General features: G+C 43.5%; 1 protein-coding gene across 2 annotated transcripts in view; it reads right to left on the bottom strand.

Moving 5' to 3' along the window:
- The window catches only part of MCF2L2 (MCF.2 cell line derived transforming sequence-like 2), a 156,499-nt gene extending 140,090 nt beyond the window's left edge, over nucleotides 1-16,409 (bottom strand). For both annotated transcript variants that reach the window (XM_012575704.5, XM_012575703.5), the window contains exon 1: nucleotides 15,680-16,409. In XM_012575704.5, the coding sequence (XP_012431158.3) occupies nucleotides 15,680-15,782 (103 nt within the window). In that variant the 5' untranslated portion in view covers nucleotides 15,783-16,409. The remainder of the gene's footprint in view (nucleotides 1-15,679) is intronic.
- Between the last annotated feature and the right edge of the window lie 7,012 nt (nucleotides 16,410-23,421).

The raw sequence follows: 23,421 nt of genomic DNA, 5'->3' as shown, positions 1-23,421 counted from the left end.
ATAAAACCAGGCTTGTCAGATCCCCATTCTCCAGCTCCTAAACCCTATAACCAGTGCATGGGCACAGTCTTTGTGCCGTGACCCTCCAGCAGCACCGTGACAGCTGGAAAGGACAGACTGAACATTTAGAAGGGAACATGTTTTCTCCTCTCTGTACTCTGCCATTGACACACTGAGTCACCTCCAGGGCATGGTAACCCTGATCCTTGCTGTCAACCAGAGCACTGCACTGGATTCACTGCACTATTCCTCTTTCTTTCCCCCTTCATCTTTTTCCCCCTGCAAGGAACCTCTGGAGCATTCTCAGTGCAGAACGGCTGCTGGATCCATGCAGCCAAGACCACCAGGACAGCTTCTTTCCCCGAGGAGCAACTGTGCACATCACATTCCCTGATGGAAACAGCTTTTTTTTTTTTTGCTTTTTTTTTTTTTTCTTGCAATTCATAATTTGAAACACATAAAGGAGAACTAGAAAGACACAGGGATAAAAATAGCATCTGTGAACATCACAAGGGCTGTTGATACTCCAGGCTTTTGGACACAAGCCAAATGCTAGCTGAACAGGAAGAAAGAGCTTCTCACATTACAAAGTACAGTAAAGGCCTTTTCAATATTTTCTTGCCATCTCTCAAGCACTCAACATCATTTACCACAAGGGGTAGGAAACTGGGCCTTAGGGACTATTGATTTTTCCCTGTTTGCCTGTGTGTGCACTGAGGTTCACTCAGTCACTCTGGACAGCCCACAAGGAAAAGGAAGATCTTGTAGAGACTTCCCTGGACACTGCTTCACCTGACTGGGCTCTCAGCTGGCAGATACACATCAAACACGCTCCTTTAACATCCCCGGGGCAGGGCTTGTGTTCATCTAGGGAACTGAGGATAAAATCAGTCAAAGAGGAGATATTCCCTCTGCTCTGGCAATTGTGAAGTACACCTTTTTTTTTTCCCCCAGGAGAGGACTGCTGCCAGAAACCAGAGGTCTGTCCTGAAGGACCTGTCCACACAAGCGTTTCTCTGTGCTGAGCACCAGCAAATGAGAGGCTGGAACACTTTCCTCTGTGTGCATCCACAAGTGCAAACACACAGGGCAGCTAGATGCTTGCACACACCTACCCAGGTAACAGGAATTTGTCCTGCTCAGTGCATTGTACTGCAGAGCTGTTCCTTCCTCATGCCCACTCACAGCCTGAACCCCTGCACCATTCCCAGACCAGTTTACCCACCCCAGCTTTGTCTCTAAGGCACCAGCTGCAACACATTTAAGAAAGACACAATCTCCTGGGTGATTTCCCAAGTCACACCAAAGCCTGATGCGAAGCAGGAAAATACGGGTATGGATAGTCTGCTAGCACATGCACCGGTGTGCACCATGTGTGCTCTTCCTTCACCTCTCCCCATCTGCAGAGCTGCATCACACACCAGCACAGCAGGGTAAGATCTTGCCACACGCATCCACACCCCCAGTCCTCTCCCTCTCCTCCTCAGCCAGCAATGTTATTGGGTTTTGTCATCATACCCAATCTCAAATATGTAAATAGGATAAATTTACAGGAAACCAAGAGTTTCAGTCCTTTGTCAAAACCAGGCAAGAGCTGCTAAAATTATATGGAAAAGGGCCAGCTGGGATACAAAAAGCATGAGCATGAAAGCCTCATTTCCTTTCATACCAAGACTAAAATTATTAATGGATCTATATTAACAGGCAAGTATGCCCACACTGTAAAAAAGAAGACATCTGTAAATCAGCTTCAGGCGCAGAAAGAGGATAGAGCTGCACCTGAGTGAACTTTTCCCACAGGAAGCAGCACAAGGATTTCTCTGCAACATCACACTAATGTTGTGACCTCCCCTGTCAACCCCTAGCATCCCACATGAAATAAGGACAGTGCTTTGACTTCAACAGCACCATGGACTTAAATTGCCTAAAGCTGAGCAGTGCAGTGTTTTGATGAGATAAGAAATTGCTCTTTAGTCTGTCAGGAAACCTCATCACAAATGCTTTCTGCTGACCAGCAAAGATTAACTCAATAAAATGTATCTAAATCCCACATCCGTTTATGGACCTTAGTCCCAGCATAAGTTCACTTCATGGCATGTAGCACTAAATAGTGCTTTGTACTTCTCCAGTGATTCTCAGCTGAGCACTCTGGCACCACAGAGAAATTGTGGTGTTTCATTCTCCCATGAAACAGACTATTTCCTTTCTAATTGTCAATAAAAGGATACAGTTTAAGAAAAATATTTTTGCTTAGATATATTTGAGAATGCATCTGAGAACTATTTGAAGAAAGCTTGTGGGGGAAGGAATAATTTCATCTAAAGTTTGCGCCACAAGAGCCTAAAAATTGAGAGGAATGTGCTAAAAGTATATATCCACACATCTCCCACTGGCTTGTGAGCCCTTTGAATTGGCTTAACAATAATTTCACCTTCTCTTTAACCACTTATTTGCTGCTCCTAAGTAGCATAAATGAACATAATTCTACACAATATTTTCCTGTCTCTTTAAATATACTTGCTTCAAGAATAGCAATCAATTGTAAAAAAACCAAAAAAATCCAATATTTTTAATTGTATCAGAAGCATTGTAAAAACACACTAGTGAACTTTAAAATCCCAATACAAATAATGAAGCATAAGGAAAAAATTCTTCATCTGGGAATTGAATCCCAAGATATTCATACAGTTTGTCTAAAATCAATTGCAATTACTGCAGTAAAGCTAGAAAATAAAGAAATATCTACTAACATACTAAGAAATATCCCTTTCTTGATTGTAGCCTTAGGCATGGCACATACAGCCAATGCTATTTTATACCATTTCACTAACATGTATTTCTCAATATTATTTTATACCATTTGTAGCTATCCCCATCTTTCTAACATTGAATTTAAAATAGAGTTCTGCTCATTAAGTTCTTGCAGCATTATCTGTATCAGTCTAATTACTACTGCACACACATTCAAGGTCAGCAGGTCTCATTGTGAAGGCTGCTGAACTGAAAGTGCTAAGAACGAACTAATTTGTTAAAATAAAACCAAAATGCTAACAAGGAGTTTTATCATCAGGCTCAGTGACTGATTCTAAATATCAGCACTGGCAGTGGACATGCCAGGTATTTTAGAGCATGTGAGCTCCGCTGAGAGAGTACTTTGCATTTGGCAGCAGCATGAAGTCAGGGTCCTGAGTATACCAGTCAGCCCAAACTGCCAGAGCATTCTCACCTGAGGCTTTCACCACCACACCCTCTACCCAGTGCTTCAGCTACTGCATTTAGGAGGGTCCCCAGTGCTTTCCCCTTATGCTGTGGGTGATGCTGTTTTCAGATGGTTTCTCTGCTGTTCTTGACCTGCAGTTTAGACTTGTTAGATTGATTTAGACCTGATATATCATTTGAATGTCTCCATCTTTGCTCAAGTATTGTAGGACAGCTTTCTAGGGGATGAGAATGGGCATACTAATGCCAGTCTTATTTTTCTGTAAGGTATATTCCTAGGTTTCATATTTGCTGGCAGATGTTTAAGACTTTTGAGAACTTCTGTAGTTCTAAATCATGTTATCAAAACCACAACAGATTCTCACATTGGCTGAAAGAGAAGTTGTTATAAGACTAGGCTTTCCTACATTTTCTACAGATTAAAATAAACAGATGTGTTTACTCCTAAATAGGAAAATGGATTTTATGTGAAACTTCAACTATTGTTCCTAAAAATATCAAGAATACACACGTAGTTAAGTGATGTTCTCCTATGGTATAACCCAGTTTGGATGAAAAGCTAAAATAGAGAACCTAGGTACCCCATTTTCAAAGGTTCAGCCCCCAACTCGCTGATAATCTTTAGTGACCTCGATTCTCTCTGAATTACTGCTGTCTTTGCATGCAGATGCTGCTACCACAGGAACGGGGAGATGCTCCGGCTCTGGGGGCTCCCGGAGCGGGTCTCTCTGGGGCCGGGAGCGGGTCTCTCTCGGATGGGAGCGGGTCTCTCTCGATGGGAGCGGGTCTCTCTCGGATGGGAGCGGGTCTCTCTCAGATGGGAGCGGGTCTCTCTCGGATGGGAGCGGGTCCCTCTCGGATGGGAGCGGGTCTCTCTCAGATGGGAGCGGGTCTCTCTCGGATGGGAGCGGGTCTCTCTCGGATGGGAGCGGGTCTCTCACGGATGGGAGCGGGTCTCTCTCGGATGGGAGCGGGTCTCTCTGGGGCCGGGAGCGGGTCTCTCTCGGATGGGAGCGGGTCTCTCTGGGGCCGGGAGCGGGTCTCTCTCGGATGGGAGCGGGTCTCTCTCGGATGGGAGCGGGTCTCTCTCGGGCCGGGAGCGGGTCTATCTCGGATGGGAGCGGGTCTCCGCCCCGCGCCCTGCAGCGGCTCCTCCGGCAGCGCTGGCAGCGCCTGAATCTCTCCAGCATCGGAGAGCAGCTCCGGGTACCAAACCCGGCAGAGCCATCACATCTCTTGGAAAAGGGGCTTGAAGGAGAGAGGCTCCTCTGCCCAACTCTGTAACATCCTGCCTTTCAGCTGATCCGGGAAGGGTCTGGCCCTATCCTTGAGGGTCTGGGGCAGTGGGAACTGCAGTCTCAAACGGCGCTGCTGTGCCCTCTGCTGCCTTTCCCCCGCGGCAGAGGATGCTGCTCTGGCACAGCTTCTTCCTGGGACCAACCCATGCACATACCCCGTTCCCAGGCAGCAGCCCTGCTCTGCTATCCTGCTGGAAAGAGGATTCAGGGGATAACTGCTTGTGTTTCATTTCTGCTTCTCATCGCTGGACTGGGAACACCTCTCACAGCAGTGACATCTCAGCTCTGAAGGGGACAGTGAAGCAGGCAGTGTGTGGCCTGTACAGAGCTGCTGCTGCAGATATTGGGGTAGAATGGGCACAAACTATCACTGACAAGCTCCTCTTTGCTCTGTCCAACTACTTCTGCTCCTCACAGGGCACTTGCTGCCAGCTCTCTGCTCCCATTCAAGATAAAATGATGCACAAGGCTCTGTGTAGAGCCAGAGTGTAATTCAACATGATCCAAAATGACAATTGCACATTGCCGAAACTGCATTCTCCCCTAGCTGAAAAAAAAACCCAGGAAGATGGATTTTTATGAGCTATCAACAAAAATTACTAAGAAGTTTACCTCAAACTGAACTGCGACTTCAAAGCCAGCTGTGAAGCCTTTCCTGGTTTCATCAATGTGGAAAGGGAAGAGATACTAGACACAGATAACAGAACAAATATCTGAGACAGATGAAGTGGTGAGAATAGTTTAGAATCTCTCATTAAAAACAAACAAACAAAAAAAAAAAAAAAACAAAACAGGAAGTCTGTTTTCACAGAATAAGCTGATCACCATTACAAGAATTTATCAGGTTTTCCTGGGAACCTTCATGCACCAACAACTGGCATATAATTGCCAGAGGTCTCTGATCAGTTATGCACCTGATTACAGCTCAGGGTCATGCTAAGGCTACAGCTATTCCAGTTTGAAACAACCTTTTCTTTTGATAGTGCAAGATCAATAGCATAGCTCCTATGTATGTCATCAGCTTTGGCTTTTATGCTGCAAACACCAATATTGATCCCTTCAAAAATTAAGCCTTGGCTTTGAGACCTCTGAACCACAGTGTAATGGATAACAGTGAACTTCAGACTCAAAGGGGGGAAATATTTATAGTCATGCTATGTTTGGTGAAGGATTATTGATTGATAACAAGAAGCAAACTCTCCTGATAGTAATACTGGCCACAGCAATTTGGTGAGAGTATGAAATTCATACCAGACAAAAATGCATTTGAAGTGTTAAAGTTGAAACATATATGATTAACAGGCAGCATTCAAACTTCTCACATCCAAATAATCAAAGTTCAATTTGTCATTGCTCCTAGAGCTGCATGTGTTTGCTGTGGTTCTTTCCTCAATACCTGTCTGTCAGCCTGTGCACATCCTTATAAAGTTACAATTAAACTTGAGATATTGCAGTAATAATAATTGGAGATGCCAATAACTGTGGGCTAATTGCCTACCTATGTATAACTAAAATTCTTATAGGTTTTGGAATTTAAAGGCAAAAGTCACTCTCCTGAAATACTGAAAAACACCCTCTCTGGGTTTAGATTTTCTTCACCTCTTCACATTGAACCTGAAGTGGTTTTCCAATGTAAAATGTGAGTACAAAATCTCTGAAGCTCAAGGCATGTAAGAAGAGAGTCAGATTCTATCAGCAGCTGTTGCCAGGCAGCCCACAATGCTGTACATCAGCATTGTTTGTCTTGTATTTATGTCTCGGAACTGCAGATAACCGTTCTTGTATTTGGGGCCAGCTGTAGACAATTTATTGCCCAAGGGAAACTGGAAATCACACAGCTCACGGTCATGCAGAGGAAGCAAGAGCTAAATGGTTTGCAGCCCCTCATATCTCGTTGCCCTGGGCAACAGTCTGCAGAGTGGAAGTGGCAGATTCAGCCTTCCTCATATGAATTCTGTAATTTGTGGTGTTAATATATGGATTGATACTATGACAGCCCCTCTGTAGTACTATTGAGGTGCTCATGCATTAGGTGATACGTGTGCATGCATCAACAGTCTCAGGATAAGAGCTGCTGGTTCCCATCCAAGATCTTTGAGACACAGATGGAGGTAACTGGAAGCACAGAGATTACAGGTTGCACTCACGGCTGTGGGGAATCTGAATCCAGATCCTCTCAGCACGGCTTTCCTTGAGCTGTGACAAACTAACTCGGATCCTCATATGAACCCAGGACAATGCTGACAGTAAGTGCTAACTCTGTGCTGCCTCTTATAACTATTTGCAGCAGGGGCTACAGCTGGGTCAGCTACAGTTGACTGCACTCAGACAAAAATATCTGGTCCCATGGAGTGCTGAGTACCAGCAGTTCCCCATATTCATACAAAAATAAAGAGCTCTTTGCACCTTTCTGAATCAGAGCCACTTTGTTGTATTATTGATGACAGATCATTTCCCATCACCTCTTTGCAATGTTTCATAGGATTTTGACTTCTGCAGAAATTTAACCTTTACTCCCATTCTTGAATAATCCAGGTCAGGAATCAGTGAATTTTAAAATCAAAATAACATCGGACTAACATTCCAAAAAGGACCTTTGTGCATCTGTTTGAACTTCCATAAAATCACCTTTGCATTCACTGTAATAGTCCTGCACTTATTGCAACTGAGTCCCCAGAGAACTTCATCTGTGTTGCATTCGTGTACCTCTGGAATCAGGGAAGCTCTGCAGATAGAAGAAAGGGCAGGACTGACTGCCTTGAAGGGCCGAGCAAGCCTCTGTGTGCTCAGAGCAGGAGAGCTACTACAAGATGGTAGTACCTTATACAGGAGCCAAATCATGGGCACAATCCACCTTTGAGACAGGCAGAGTAATGGTACCGGAATGAGTAACAGTCTCCATGAAAGCATGGACACTCAGTGCTTTGGCTGTGCTTGTTTAGCTCCTGAGTGCCCAAAAAGGACTCAAAGATCATGACAGCAGTGATTTTGGAGCAACCCATTTTCAGCAACATGCCAAACACGACGCACAGCAGGTGCAAAGCTGCTCTTGAGCAGGATTGTGGGTGTGGGTGTATGCATGTTGTGCTGGCAAACAAAATAAATTATTTCATGACAGCATGGATTATTGATCCTGGTAGTCTGTCCTTCCTCTGGCCATTTTTTGGGGGATATTGTACTGTACTGTCAGGTCCCTGCAATGGCTAGAAAAGATGGAGATAGGACACAGCAGCTTTGTAACCTAAATCTTTGGGTCCATGGAAATTCACGATTGTCTGTCTCAGTTCAGGACTTCATTCCATACTACAGTGCAGGAAATATTCTAATAGAAAACAGGATGAATGCAGAATTATATTCAGAATAATTCATTCATAATAAATTATTTGCAGGCCTCTGCTGAAAAGGCACCAGCCTTCTGCAATGCCGCACTGCAAAAGACAAGAAGTAAGTGCACATAAATGTAGTGTACTTCACCCTTGAATGAATGCTGTTGCTTCAGATTTTACCAGCCTGAATTCACACGCTGGACATGGCCCTCCTCCAGTACATGAGCTCAGTCATTCCTCAGAGGCAGTTATGCTTTTGGATTCACAGATCTTATCTGTGTTGTGCTTACACGACAGTGGATCTTGAAGATACTGTGATCTCAACCCAATTGTCCTCTACACATCTGTCCCCATGCCAAAGATGACCTGCTGTCCTTTGCTCCACTAAACTCATGAGCTTTTTACAGTGTTCCTGCTCCCTAAGCAGTACCTCCTTCCATGCCATGACTTACAGATCACTTAAGGTATTTACAACTGATGTTTTTCCATCTATGCATGTAAGAGTTGGCATTTTCTTCACCCTATCTCCCTTCTGTTCCTTGGTTTCAGTTCTGGCAGCATCTGCTGCACTGGTTAGTGTGAGTCACTGATTAGCAGTGATCCATGTGCCATGTTATCTCTTTCACATCATTCTCCAACATTTTCTTATGTGAGCAGGATCAGGCAGCTTTGCAGAGATCTCAGATTGCTGCCAGTCATTGACCCACTGACCACCTGGCGCAATCCAGATGTTACTGTGCTGAACTCTAAAGGGAGGTACAAGAAGCCTGGCCAGCCTGGCCTTTTAACAGCAAAACATGTTAACACAAAACATGTATGGTTGGTTTCTCTTCTCCCAAACACTTGAACACAAGCCCAGCTCTGAAGAACAGGAGAAAATACACACACAGGACTAGTATCATGTACCCCACACTGTGCTGTCAGGATTATTTTAGCAGTCACCTGGGCTCCATTCAGAAAAGTTCATCCTAGATCAAATACTAAATCCAGCCTTGGGACTAAGAGAGGCCTCAAACGTACAGAACAGGGGAAAGAGTGACAGTAATGGAATTGATTAGCTTATTTTCTATTCAATGAGATGACCTGGTGCTGCAAGTACCCTCCCAAATCCTGATCCTGTTTCCCTCAGGGAGAAGTCCTCTCAGGGGGACTCTTGCATTTAGACACCATATGGAAGGCGAGAAAAAGGAATTAAATAAAAGATGAGGCAAGGGGTGAAAAAAAGTCCTTGTATTTAACAAGCTGCATGATAATGTGATAGATGTTAGCTTAGTTTAATTTTCAGTGAGGCCATCAGAGCTCCCCTCTGCCACAGAGATTTGAACAGACGGGGGCTCCTCTCTGCCTCCTTTTGGTCCTATTTACTTTTTTAACTTGGGCTTTAGCAATGCAGAATGGTCACTACTGCCTGCCCTGTTAGCAAGCAATGACTTCTGCCAGCACCAGCATTCCTCATTATGCCTGACTCAGAGACCTCGCACAGGAGGAGGTCCTGCACTTGCTTTGCCCGGGAGATTCCTCCCACTTCCTCCTTCCAGGTAACCCAGGGCTTGTCCTGGAGTGTTTAAGAGCAGACCTGGAAGTGCCACAGTCTGACTAGCTCACTGAATGATGGTGCCATTTTGCCCTTGCTTTTGACCTCATTAAGCTACCTCATTCTTTATTAAAAAATTGTTATTTGATAGCCAACCCTCTCGCTACCCCCCAAAAATAAAACTGTGCAAAAAACAACCAAAAACCAAAGCCCCGGGACCCAACAAAAGACCACTATATAGTGTTAGCAAGAGCCTGCTCTGGAAGTCAGAGGCTTCTGCTTTCTGCTCCACTAAAACTGCCAATAGAGGGCTAACAGGCCTGAAACATAGGAAGCATCAGGAAAATCATGAGAAGAGCTGACCCAAATGGCAAACAGACAGACTTCCTTTAAGATGAAGCCTGCATCCTGGAATAACTCATTTGAGTCCCAGTTATTTTCCAGGCACTAAAAATGAACTGCAGAAGCCAGTAGCGCTTCTAAGAACCTGGTGTCTGGCAAGCACAGCTGTGAAAGGGACCATAGGAATCAGGACTACTAACAGCTAAACTTGGATCCTGCCACCTGACTTTCCTTTACTAATTGCCTTGTGTGTTAAACACTCCTCCATGCCAACAGGCAAACACCTACAAGTCATTACTAAGGTAGATTAGAAAATAAAGGACTGTTGTAGCATTATTTTTAACAGCAGCAATGCAGAGGCTTTTGAAAGAGAGAGTGACTGAGAGATTGACAGATTGGATCACACCTCAGGTCCATCCAGCCTAGTTGCCTGTCTCCAACAGTTGCCATCACAACATGCGTGAGTAGAAAGTGTGAAAACCTTGCAGTAAGCAGATGGTGGATAGCTACTCCTATTCCCTTTTCTCCCCAACATCCTGGCCTCTTCCTGGCATGAGAATGAAAGCTCAGGGTGTAACAGCCAGTTTTGGGGAGGGTATCAATAAATGAGAAAGCAGGGCTGTAAGCAGCCTTGGGGCTCTGCATCGCTCTCCTTAGGGCACACCACTCTGAAAGAAATTAGCAATAGTATCACACTCAGATATTGCAAGGTTTTTCTTAAATCCTGTCAAGGATGCCAGGATCACATCCCATACAAAAAAGTATTCACCTAAAATAAAAGATGGAATGTAGAAGAGGGACATCTCTGAGCTGCTCTCTCCTGAAACTGAACCAGCCTTAATGCATGCTACCGTTTCTGGGAAGCTCTTTAGTCACCTCTGTCTTTCTGAACATGAGGCCAACCTATCACATAAATATTTTGCCTTTAGACATACTAGTGTTCTGGATCCCAGCTCACAGCAGTTTCTTACAATCTTTATTTCTGATAAGGTCTCTGCAAACCAGATTAGAATGTGAGCTTTAAATAAGTCGGTGGTACTTGCAATATTCTACATCTTGGAAAGTGCACCAGGTACATCTGCGCATTTTTAATGGATTTCTCTAAGAGCATACTTTCCACTTTTTCATGTGACTTCATGTTACTTCATGTCAATCTTCAGATACAAACTTTGCAGCATTAGCAAAACACTTATAAACAGTTTTATTAAACAGTTTCCAGTGAAACAGCTGCACAGAATAGGTCATATAGAATGGGGTAAAATTAATAACCATAATCTATGAAAAAAAGTAAACAAGCAGCTTTTTTAAGCTGTGAAACTAAAAAAGTTAAATTGCTATTATCTCTACTTTCCCACATTCCACCCTCGCACATAGAATCTCTGAGGTCTAATAGAATGAGTTTATTTTCCTTGTCTTCACTATTTTAATTTTTCTCATCAGATTCTGTTTTTATACTTGGCATGAATTCAATATTTTTGACTTTTGTCACTTCACCACATTTGGTAAAAACTGGTCAACAGTTCAAAAGCTTTACTGGGGTACAAAGATAAAGACACAGATAACATGATCAAAGCTCAATATTTTTACAGAAGTAGGTTAATGGAGAAACTTCACCCTACCATTTCTCATAAGCTTGAGATCCCAAGTAAATTTAGCAAACCCATTTCTCCAGTTTTCTATTGTCATATATTATTGGGAATGCAGTGATCTATGCCCCTCCCATGCCTGTATATTATTTGGGGTAAGGAAATCTGGTGTGCTGTGGTCAATGGAGAGACAACTTTCCACTTGCTGTGCACCAGAAATCCCTAAGTAGGACAGAGACACAGAATCCGTGGTTCAAAAAGAGTTCCTGAAATGCATGAATGCTCTAAAACAAAGGCAAGAATTTTATGTTGCAGAGGAATTTGATTTGATTTAAGCCTTTGCATAGGAGTAGCAAAGGGTCTATTTGATATGGTACCTCAAAAGCTAACTTCCTAAAAGATCCCTTTTTTGTGTCCTTGATGTGCACAGAAGCATATCAAAAACTTTTCAATTGTCTGTCCAGCTGTGACATATTAGATTATTTGTGGCTTTGTAGCATAAAGCAGATTCTGTGACTTGTGATGCTTAGCCACTGGCCTTGGACAAGTGCCAACTCGGGTTATTCCATTCTGCTGACCTAAATTCCTCTCACACAGTCAGGTGGGTGCATATCATCCTTTGCTTCCTGTCCCAAATTGTAACACAGCTTCTCTTCATACACACATGTATCTTACACCGTTCCTCAACTCTGGTGGTTAAGCCAAGAGTGATAGGAATTTACATACCACGGTTAACAGATAGGAATTTTTAGTCCAGAGATGTCAATCCTAAACTAAATTCAGTCAGCGACTTTACTTTTGATTTCCATGAAGCTGTTTTGAATTCGTTTTTGTTTGGTTTTTTTTCATAAAATGAGAGACTGCCGAAATATGAGTGTGTATAATCGGATGAAAACTGACACTAATGTATGGAGTTATTTCTTGTATATAACATTTGTGCAATGTAGTGCTTTCTGCAAATTCACATCAGCGCCTCTCCTACCAGGGACACTGACAGTCAGCTCATCTGGGTCCAGTTAACACGCGAAGGGGAGGAACTCTTACAACTCCATTGAGAATTATAGAGAGCCTCTAACAAAGCCCCATCTCCCATGTGCTGTGTAATTCTTTATTGGCAAGAGAGAAGCCAAGCTGCTGACCTTCTGAGACAGTTCACATTGGATCTGGCAGCTCCATCCTATCATAAAATCATTTTAAGAAAAATATCTGCAGAAACCAGGGCACTGGGTGGAGGTGCCTGTGTGTGCAGCTGTGCCCAGAACATTGCCCACACATGGCAAAGCTGGCATCAAACTTCTGGGGGCCAACTGCCAAGTGTGGGTGGGTAGTGAGAGCACAAAAGTCTATTCCTGTGGGATTTGCAGGCTGGAAGAGCTGTACATGTTCCCACAGGCAAACAATCCTGCAGTCAGCACCACCCTGCAAAGCTCTTCCCTCCCCACCAAAGAAGAGCTCCCACCTACCCAAAGGACACACTTTTTCCAAAATTGATGAGTGTTTCCCCAACACCTCCCAACAAACAAGTTCAATGAAAGTAGGGTAAATTAAAAAAAGACTCTTGACGCAGTTTTGGTAACAAGATTGGGTAGTGTTGCTGCTAAATCACAGATAGTAAGCAGAAAGCTTGCTAGCATTCACAAACTACTCCTGTCCTAGGCACCTGTGGTGGCCCCATTACTTCATCCACACCAGGACAGTCAGGACTAATCCCAGGGAGGCTGAGGGAGCACAGGGCTACTTAAGAGATCTAATTTGGTCCTCTGTTGTTTTACACTTTGTGGAGATGTGCTATCATGCAGGCTGGTACTAGAAAAGTACCAAGTTAAGAGAGCTGCTGTGGATGAGGAAAATATCTTCAAAGCTTTGATTTTAACCCAGGTGACATAGGTACTGCATATATGAAGTCTGTAGCAGGATAAGAAGCCTTTTTTGCTAGAACATGAACTGTGTAACACAACATGAGTCAGCTAATGAGGGATCAAAGCTTTTGCCCAGGACAGATAAGTTGAGCCCCAGGCAATTAATTATGTGACACTCTTATTGACACATTAAAAATAAAATGGTGTGTCATTACTTCACACAGACCAAAATGATCCTATAAAGGTTTTATTAAAAATATAAAGGTCTTTCTTTTTAACATTCCCATAAAGTTCTTGTTCGGCATTTCACAACTTTTGTGAATAAATTTCTTCCCTTCTGCTCTTGGGTGAGCTGGGGGCTGTGCTCCCAACCAAGATCTGGCTACATTTTAGAGAGTTTGAATCCCACCAGTCCAAGAGACAATATGAGAGTGAGAGTTGTAAAAATACCAAACACTATAGATGGCCAGGGATCGCCTCAGTTTGCTAAGGCTGAGAGCTGTAAAGATTCCCAGTGAACATATGAGAGACCCCTTCAGCTTCCCAGGAATTATATTTCCAATAAACTACCGCTGATTCAGATAAGGCACCCATGTTACAACTTGTGATTCATAAATACGGTGCATCATCATCATGGGTTTGGAAGAAACATTTTCCCTTCATCCAATAACAAATATTTTAATGTTCCTTTCTTATAGTTTTGCATGTGATTCAATAAAAAATGAACTCTGTCCACAAAAAGGCAGGCAGAGTCCATAAGTAGGGTCTGATTTGTAGGTTTCAAATGGCTGGGGAAATGGTGGTTATCCTTCCCTGATGGAAGCTGATCAGCTAGGCTCCTGCCTCAGTGTGGAATGGAGAAAATACCACCATCCATGATCTTTGCTCCTCTCCCGAGGACTGACCTGCTGGTTGACCTCCAGGAAACCAATAAGACTCTCTAGCATCAGCCTCATGACCCAGAAACCTCTCTTGAATTTAGCAGAGAACAGGGAAAAGGCTCATTAACATTTCTAGTGTCCAGAATGACTTCCTACTAAACAATAGTATATTACACAGTAGGTAACATAATGCTATGTTACCTCTAACAAATACCTTCTGATTTCAAGGAGAGCCCTTAACAAGGATGATGGGACCTGCACTGAGTTTAACATGAAAACATGAAGACATACAAATCTTTTTGGGTCTCCTGAAATACTTAATCAAAAAAAAAAAAAAAAAAAAAAAAAAAAAAAAAAAAAAAGGAATATGCCTCATATTGAATTCCAAATCTTCATTTAAAAACTGTGAATTCACATGACTTCATGTCAATCTGAATTTGCACAATTGCAAAGCAATTCATGTTGGCATTACTGGGTCAAAGAACCTGCTCCTGCAAGCTCTCCTGGCAATCATTTTCTCTCCCACAAGTTCCTGCTGAGGTTATCCTGGAAAAGATTTTGGAGAGATGGGGCCTGGTCCTAAATATTTTATTGACTTTGAATCTGCTTTTGTGCTATTTCTTTAGGCAAGATACTGATTGCATGTGCTCTATTAAACTTAGTTCAGCTGCCATAGCTAATATCAAACCAAAGAATAATGTTGGTCTAAAACCTTATTTATATATTCTCTAAAAGTCAAATTTTGGTCACACACTGTTTCATATATAAATCGAACAAAGCCAGTGACAAAGGCATTTCAGGAACCTGTACAACATCTTCGGCATTCACAGCACACAATCCATTGCAAACACTGACAGCTATAAAATTCGTTCCTATGCAATTCAACAAAAAATGTTCTGTTCTCTTTATGTGATGCAACACAGCTGCAATCTGCTTTAACTCAACTGTAGGTAACAAAAAGGGTCACAAAGGCATTTCTCAGCTGATATTTTAATCACCAGCATCTCCTACTGTCTTGCTAGTTTCAGGTTCCTCAGTTCCTGGTCATGCAGTCAGTCCCCAATGCCAGCAGGTGGGCATCCAGCCCAGATGCATAAGGATGTCAGTGCAAAGTATAGGGCCTCACCTGTATTCACTGGCATTTGAATATTAGAAACAGTAAAACCAAGCCTGACAGAGAGAAAAGCTTTTGAGATCCTGTCCCTGTCCTAGCACCATCCAGAAATCCTGAAACAGCAAAGGCCATGAAAAGATTCTCTGAGAATGAGCTGCTATTCCAGCATCACAAGCAAATGCACAGCACATTAGCGCTGCCGTTGCTCCAGCATCCTCCCACACCCACTTTTCTCCACCACCTCCCTGCAAGAACTGCGCTCGGGTATTTTACACAGATCACTTCACAGGTAGGACACGCTGCTCTTATTGTTCTTGCTTTTCAGAGAAAACATGCTTGAAAAACAAACCAACAATAAAAGGCTGTGTAATTGCCAAAGCCGGAGATTCGCAGTCTGCTGATGGCTCCTATTTTGCACACAGGTGTGATACTGTCACACAAAGGCAGCAGCACCTCCTGGGGGAACAGGGCCCCCAAGATCCACACAAATGTAGTAAGAAGAAAAATAAAGATGCCTTACCCACATGGGTGATAACCGTAGTCAGTCGCTGGGTGAGCTCCTGATGTGACATCTCTTCTTCTTTTAGCCAAAAAAGCATCTCACACAGGGAACTATACAGCATCCAAAAAAAGATGCACCCAGAGTGGGAGGCTGCACACTCACTGCCTCACTTGCACACAAAGCAAGGACCACTCCCACGGCACGGCCCTTCCAGCTCTCACATCTTCTCTCAGCAGCTCACCTCTTCCAATTCGCTGCCATCCATACATGCATGGACCTTGAAAATCTCCTTCCAGACGGGGACTTTGCCCCCCTGGACGGAAGGAAGGGAGCAGGACGGGGGAAATATAAAATGGGGGGAAAGCAGACGAGTTGATTGCTTATGGCTTTTTTCCTCCCTTCTCCCGCGGATGAGGCAAAGGATAAAAAGACGAACCAGCAAGCAGATACCTTCCTCCAGGGAGACTTTTGGATGGTGATGCTGCGAGTCAGGGAAAAATCCTGGAGGTAGGAATGGCATCGGGAGGAGTGGAGCTGGCAGGAGAGCGCTAACAGCCGCAGCTGCTCTGCGACGCTCCCTTCACCAGCGCGCCTGGGAGCGGAGAACGACACGCACACAGCCTCCGATGCTGCCCCTCGGCCCCTGGGGCCCGAGTGCCTTGCAGGCTGTCGTTGAGTGGAACCCCGCAATGTCTCCAGAGACCCCCCTTCCACTCTCTGTTAGAAGCCTGCCTGCGGGGCCGCTTCCATGGAGGGGGAGGGAGCACCGGGAGTTCTACGTGTGTTGTGGCCAGAGGCTTTGCTGCTCCACCTGCACGGACGGGATCCCTGGGATCCTGGCTGAGCCCACGGGACCCTCTCCAGCTGCACGTGTGCAAGCAGGGTGGATTATTCAGCCGTGGGTGCTGGGCAGGGCTCAGAGTAAGACAGGCGAGGAAGAGAGAAAGGGTAGGACAAGCCAGGGACTTGTATGTCTCCCTTCCGTCCCTCTTTGCACCTCATCCTCGGAAGCCTACCTGAAGGTAGGTAATTCCAGAAACACAGAAAACCTACTGCACAGCTGAAATGGAAGAAATAAAAGAGAAGGGTGCAGCTGCCTTCAAGATCTGCTCTATTCCCCCAGAATTAACTCAGCTCTAAATCCAGAACCCAACCCATCCATAGAGTTTTGCTTAAGTCCACCTTTCCAAGAACACCAAAGAACTTGACAACATGTATGCCCAAAGCTGGGGCTGTAAAACATCCCTGTGGGCTTGTCAGATCTTACAGCACATTCAGTGAGGCTGTCCTGGTGTTGCAAAAAGATTTACCTCTGTGAAGAGAAAATCCCATAATCAGCTGGCAGACCTAAAAGCCAGTCTGAGTACCTGCGTTGTTGTCCTCACTGACCAGCTATGCCAAGAGGTTCCTTGCCTGCTTCTGTTCAGTTAGTTTAACAGCAAATCTGTCTGAAAACATGAGAAGGATGATTTAGAGCCACCCACTAGGCAACATTTTTGGATTAAAGCAAAAGCCATTTTTTTTTTCTGAGATCCAAATTTACTGCCTATCTAGGCAGTAAAGGTCACACTGCAAAGACCTCGACTAATGTTAAAAGGATTCCCCCAACCAGGGAAGAGATGCCATCACTGGGGGAAAAAAAGTATGTGGGAAAGAGATTGACATCTAGCTATATTTTTGGGGGATTTAAAAGGTCTGGGATGCTTTATTTTTTTCTGAAGGGTCACAGATGGCAGGTAGGAACATAGCACTAGAAAAGTCATCATGTTTCCAGACATTTAAATTATTTTTAAAATTTTTTTTTTTCTGCAGGAACAGACACTGTATAAGCCCATTCATAAAGTAAATACACTGAAAAGCAGAGTAAAGGATTTGCTCTCACTACTCCTACAGCAAGCTGTTCAAGAACAGCAAGGATAACTAAGAGCCTTTGTCTAATTTCTAGCTAGAATAATTCTCAGCTATTTTAATACCATATGCTCTTATACCAACATTGTTATTCAGCATCAGTAACTGCAGATTTTTGAATATTTTACGATCCCTTTTCTCTTATTATTTGTTCTTGCTATGCTAATCTGCTTTCTAGCTTTCCAGCACACCTTCAATAGCTTTTGAACTTGTCAGTCGATTGCAATCAGGTTCAAGAGAGAGGAATTCTCACAAGTTCACTGAAACTCAGCCAGGTGCACAATGTCTGGAAGGGGGAAGGATGCAGTAGAGACTCACTAATTAATCCTGGCTACTCCCTGCCCAGCTTAAACTGTGGGGTGGGTTACATGGGATCAGTCCAAGGCTAAATGGGATTCAGCCCAAGTTATGGTGCTGTCCCTTCCTTATGATGTGAGTGATAACAAACAAAAAGGGGGAATTTTGGTGGGAAGGTTTGGGCAGCAGGACACAGCCATGGGATAGCAAACTCCATTTGTTTTACCAGTTACAGGATAATTTCTTTACACTGCCAAGATTCAGTAGTGCCTGCATTAGAAAAAGGCTACTGTTTGTTTATTGTGTATATTGCCATTACATATTCCCAAATGGAAGAGCCACTGGATGGAAGTAAAAAATATTGCAAAAGCATGGGTGATCCACAAACCCAAGCTGAGAAAGGGAGAAAAATAGAAGCCTAGACTATAGGGATCTTGGAGACACAGAGAAATTAAAGCCTTGTATCTGTCACTTGAGGAATGGTTGCTGAAGTAACTTAGTCTGTCAATGAGGTAGTAACAATTTCCAGTGCAGGGAATTTTTTTTTTGTGACATTGAGCCAGTACTTTTACAACAAATACTGTCTTCCCCTCTGAAAGATAAAAGCCCTTGCTAATAAACATGTGGTAGAGGTACAGAGGATGATGATTTACATTCCAGGCAGGGATCTCACTGAAAACAGAATTAGGGGCTGGGTGAAAACACCATGGTTCCACTGCTAAGATGATGGCCAACAGGCAAAACAATTTGATTTTTCCCTAGAATGACAGCCTGACAAATCACCAGCTCTTTATTAGATCTTGAATCAAACATCTGAGGCCAAAGCATTGTAAGCAATTCTAGTAAGCAGTAAATTGCACACTGCTAAAAAAAAGTGTTTATAAGACTCTATGGCCTGACCAGTACAAGGGGAAACCCTCAAAGGGGAAAAAATTATCTTTTCTTCTTTTTCATCTTATATAGCTATATATCTTCCTTCTGTCACTAAAAAACACTTAGTCAACTGAGTCTGAAGGGCCATTGAGAATTGAAATAAGATCCATCCCTGAAACTAGCCTATCTTCTTCACTGTCTTGATTATTTGTATTTTCTCAGTCCTACATTACCTTCACAAATTCACCCATCTTTTAGTTTTTCATGAAAATCTCCTTCCAGAGCAAGATTAAAACCTTCTGGTGTACAGAGTGCATCTGAAGACATTTCCATAGCAGAAGTATAGACGGGCTGATGGAATAACAGAGATGTTTAGAATCCCTCTACCAAGTTTCTTCCTTTGAAATCTTTGGCACTACTTTGATATCATACCCCTCCCTCTTTTGTCTCTAGACTGACTGATCCCTGTATCAAAGGCTGCAACTCTGTTTCTAGCTGGGAAGAACTGGATCACTTTTGGCACAATTGGGAAGGGTAATTACACTGTCACCACTTCTGACTGGCTATGGCAGTACCTCAGAACCGCAGCACATTTCCATTAGTAGAAGAAACTGTTAAGTGAGTCAGATACTTCTTTGATTCACATGAAAAGAAGGCACCCAGAGTGCTGCTTCCTTTCTGGAACATCAGTCACATAGTAAAGGAAAATAGCACTCCATAGTTTAAGTTTTTTTACTTATATTCTATTTGGAACACTTTAGCCAACGGTGCTTCAGCTTGGTTTTTAAGAGAGTCACAGTGCTGGTGCTTCTCTGCTGTTCTCAGCTTTCTGATGGCCTCTTGGTCAGCTCCTGTGACAAATCTGGGCTTCTCTGCCAAAACTTGCAGGAACACTTTTCTCCACACACAGCTCCCCTGACAACGCCTGAGGCTCTACCCTCACACTTAGCCTCTCACCTAAGCTCTGCAAAGCCTGACCTGCTTTGCCTCAGATGCTGTTTCAGTTACTTGAAAAGGAGCACATCTCCTTGTAAAATCTATTCTGAACAAAAAGAGGCCACTGAAGACACAACACTACTTTTAGCACAATTCTCTGCTCCTCCTGTCTTCCTTCCCAATCATAAACCTTTTTGTCAACATAATTTACATCAATCATTCACTTTCTGTGCTCCAGAACAACTGTCCTGACACAGGCTGTGGCAGTGGCCCATCTGTGAGCAGGACCATTCATATACCCTCAGGGAAGGGTGCATGAAACAGGCCACTTAAAGAAATTATCTCTCTCCAGTATTTCCCTGTCAGATTGCACTGATCTCTGGTTCAGAGACTTTCTGAACATAAGTCTGCATATGACTGATAATATTTAATACTCTATTTCTTCAAGAATCTGTCTAGCTATTTTTAATCAACTTATAATTTTGATGGCCATAAAGTTTGATAGTAACAAGACTTGCAATTTAAATATGCATTGTGTGAAAAAAACTACCTCTTTTGGTTTTAAATCTGAAGCTTGATAATTCCATTTCAGGCCTCTGATTCCCGTGTCTTGAGAAGGAATGGATATTTTCCTATTTGCAGTATTCACCTTAGCCATGAATTTTTATGCAGTGATCATATCCCACAGTTACCTGAGCTGAGCTGAGCTGAGACAAATGCTGTCCTAGTTACTATATCTAACGGGGAAAAAAAAAGAAACCCATTGATACCTTCAACATTCTTGCCATGTTGCTTTGAACCTTCTCTTGTTTATGCAGCTTGGACAGTGAAAACCTCCAGTGCCAGTCTGCTCTGTGTTGCTTACATAATTCTGGTGGATATCTTCCAATGCTAAGAGTTAGAAGATAAATGTTTGATGTTAAATTTTTACAAAAATCCCCATGCCTATTTTTATTGCATTCATTTCTTTCAACTCTTTCCTCTTTTAAAACAAAGCCTGAATTTTAGACAAAGCTGTTGAACAGAAGTGATTCTGTAATTTTTAGGCCCAGCTTACTTTTATAAACTCTATGTAATTTATTTTAAGGAAGCCACTTGTCCTCTTTCAGCATCATAAAAACCCCTAAACTGATCTCCTAGGAAGCTTTCATGTCAACTGACTGGAGGTCTAGATTGATGGAGGCATGGGAAGGTCTCCAGGGCAGCAGGCAGAGTAACTTCTAAAGACAAATGTCCTCCCCCTAATCAATTCTCCTGCCCTGCTACTGTCACTAGCCCCTGACACATTGGTTTTCTGTCAGATGAACATTCTGCTGCTGTACATCTGCAAATTGCTCACAATAGATTGGTGTCCTGGCTTCAGCTGCGATTGGTTTGGTTTTCTTCTTAAAAGCTGGTACAATGCTTTTGGATTCAGTGTGAGAATAATGCTGATAGGAAACTGATGTTTTGGCTGTAGCCAAGTGGTGCTTACCCAAAGCTTTACATTGTCCCATGTTCTGCTAGTGAGGAGGGGCACAAAGAACTGGGAGGAAGCATGGCTGGGATGGCCGACCTGAACTGGCCAAAGGGATATTCCATGCCACAGAATGATTTTTTCAGTGTATAAACAGCGAGAATTGGCCAGGAGGGGCTAATCCACTGCTCAGGGATGGGCTGGGCACAGGTCAGCTTTGTGTGAATCACTTATCTGGAGTTTGATTTCTCACGCTCTCCTTTACATTACAATTGTTATTGTTAATTTTTTTTTTGTTATCTTCAGTATTATTATTATATTTTACTTAGTTTCAATTGTTAAACTGTTCTTATATCAACCCACAAGTTTTACTTTTTTTTTCTGATTCTCTTCCTCATCCCATCAGTGGGACACAAGTATGTGAGGACTGCATGGATTTAGTTACTGGCTGAAGTTAAACCACAGCAACTGGAAAGGGTCCCCATCTAGGTCAGCTCAAGGAGCACTGACTAGGCTGGTGTAAAAAACAATCTCTCCATCGAAAATGCCAGACAGAAGCAAATGAGAGGACATGGTAACTGACTTTGATCTTTTAGACCTTAAGATGGTGAGTGAATGCGATTCAACAGAATGGAGGAAGCATAATTTTCAGTCCTTATATATAGATGAGGGAGAGAGAAATAAAAAAAAAACCAAAAAAAAAAAAAAACCCCAAAAAAAACCACAGGGAAAAAGAGAGGAAAAAAAAAAAAAAAAAAACAGGGAGAAAGAGAGAAGCTTGGGCTTCACTATTCCTTTTTGGAATTTTAAGCTTTTCTTAAGGTAATGAAACTAGAAGGTAAATTCCACAGCTGAATTGAATCTCAGGCTCATCCAGAATTGACAAAATGCAAAATGCAAGGTACATTTGAGGTGGCCTCATTAAGGAGAGTGGATTGAATAGAGATCAACAAATAGAACAAAGCTTCAAAAAGACAGCAAAGCTTTATACAATTGCAGAAAGAAACTGATTTCAGAAATCATTTTACCATGATTTGGAAGTACCAAATATAATCACAGTAGGAAAAAAAAAAAATTATTGCATTTTCATCTAGAACAAAACAACTTCAGTAATTATATGTGTGGGCATTTCTTGCTAAGACTACAATCTGGATTTCATTCTTCAATATAAGAACACCAGATGAAAGGAAACAACTTATTTAAAATTGCCCAGACACGAATTACAGGTTTGACTCACTGACAGATTTATGTATTTTTAGCCGACATTTTTTCCTACATTTCTTTTTCCAAAGGCTGTTCTTCTGTTGCCATAGAGACCATTTCAAGAGTCTCTTTTAAAGTCCACAGGGTCTATTCTGGGGGATCACTACTGCATCTTCCCAGGCCACTCTGTGTCTCGTACCCAGAGTAGCCAAGGGAAAACAGTAAAGCAGAGCATCTGTAGCCACACAATATAATTCTGCTGGTAGCAGAAATGCTTCAAATTTTTACCCACAAAGATGGTGTGTAATTGGAAGGATATACTACAGCCACCCAGCACATGGAAATGTGGGCGTTCATCATGACTGCCACATCTACCAGGATGTTTTCTCGTCATTTAAAGAGATCTGTCACATCAATCACACTCCTGAGTTTACTTTTTCCCTGGCTTAGCTGTGATGGATGTCACTAGAAATAATGGGAAAACACAAAGGACTGACGTTCGCTTCACTCCATCACCAATATCCCTGAGCCTGCACACCTGGGGGAGCTGTTCGCACGGCAGCAGCGAGGGCCGGAGCAGGTTTGAGCACAGACAGCCATAAAGGCCCAAATGTGTGTCCCTGACCAACCTCGGGCTCTCCTGGGCTTCATTTCACTTCACTCGGGGGCGCTTCCACCGCCCTCAGAGGCACCTCAGCCATCAAGGGAAGGGAGCAAGCCCTTGCCTCGCACAGAGAGGTCCTTCATCCGCTTGCTCTCATGCAGCGCTTGTTCTTTTGTGAGGGGGTGTGGGGGGGAGGCTCTTTTTGTTCTTTATTTCACGCTCAGGGAGGCGCATTTGTGGGGAAGCGCATTTGTGGGGAAGCGCATTTGTGGGGAAGCGCATTTGTGAGGCGGCGCGGAGCCGCCCTGCGGAGCCGCCCTGAGGGGCCGCCCTAAGGGACCGCCCTGAGGGGGCGCCCTCCTCGCGCCGCCCGCGCGCGCGGCCCCCACGCCCCCGCCCCTTCGCGGAAAGGAGCGCGCGCAGCGTGACGTCACGCTCACCGCCCTCCCCGGCGGCGCCGCCGCGCTCTGTGATTGGCTGTCG

The sequence above is a fragment of the Taeniopygia guttata genome, chromosome 9 (genome assembly GCF_048771995.1).
Source record: "Taeniopygia guttata chromosome 9, bTaeGut7.mat, whole genome shotgun sequence".
Classification (NCBI taxonomy): domain Eukaryota; kingdom Metazoa; phylum Chordata; class Aves; order Passeriformes; family Estrildidae; genus Taeniopygia; species Taeniopygia guttata.
The sequence above is the reverse complement of the archived record's forward strand: the minus strand, read 5'-3'. Positions and strand labels throughout refer to the sequence as shown.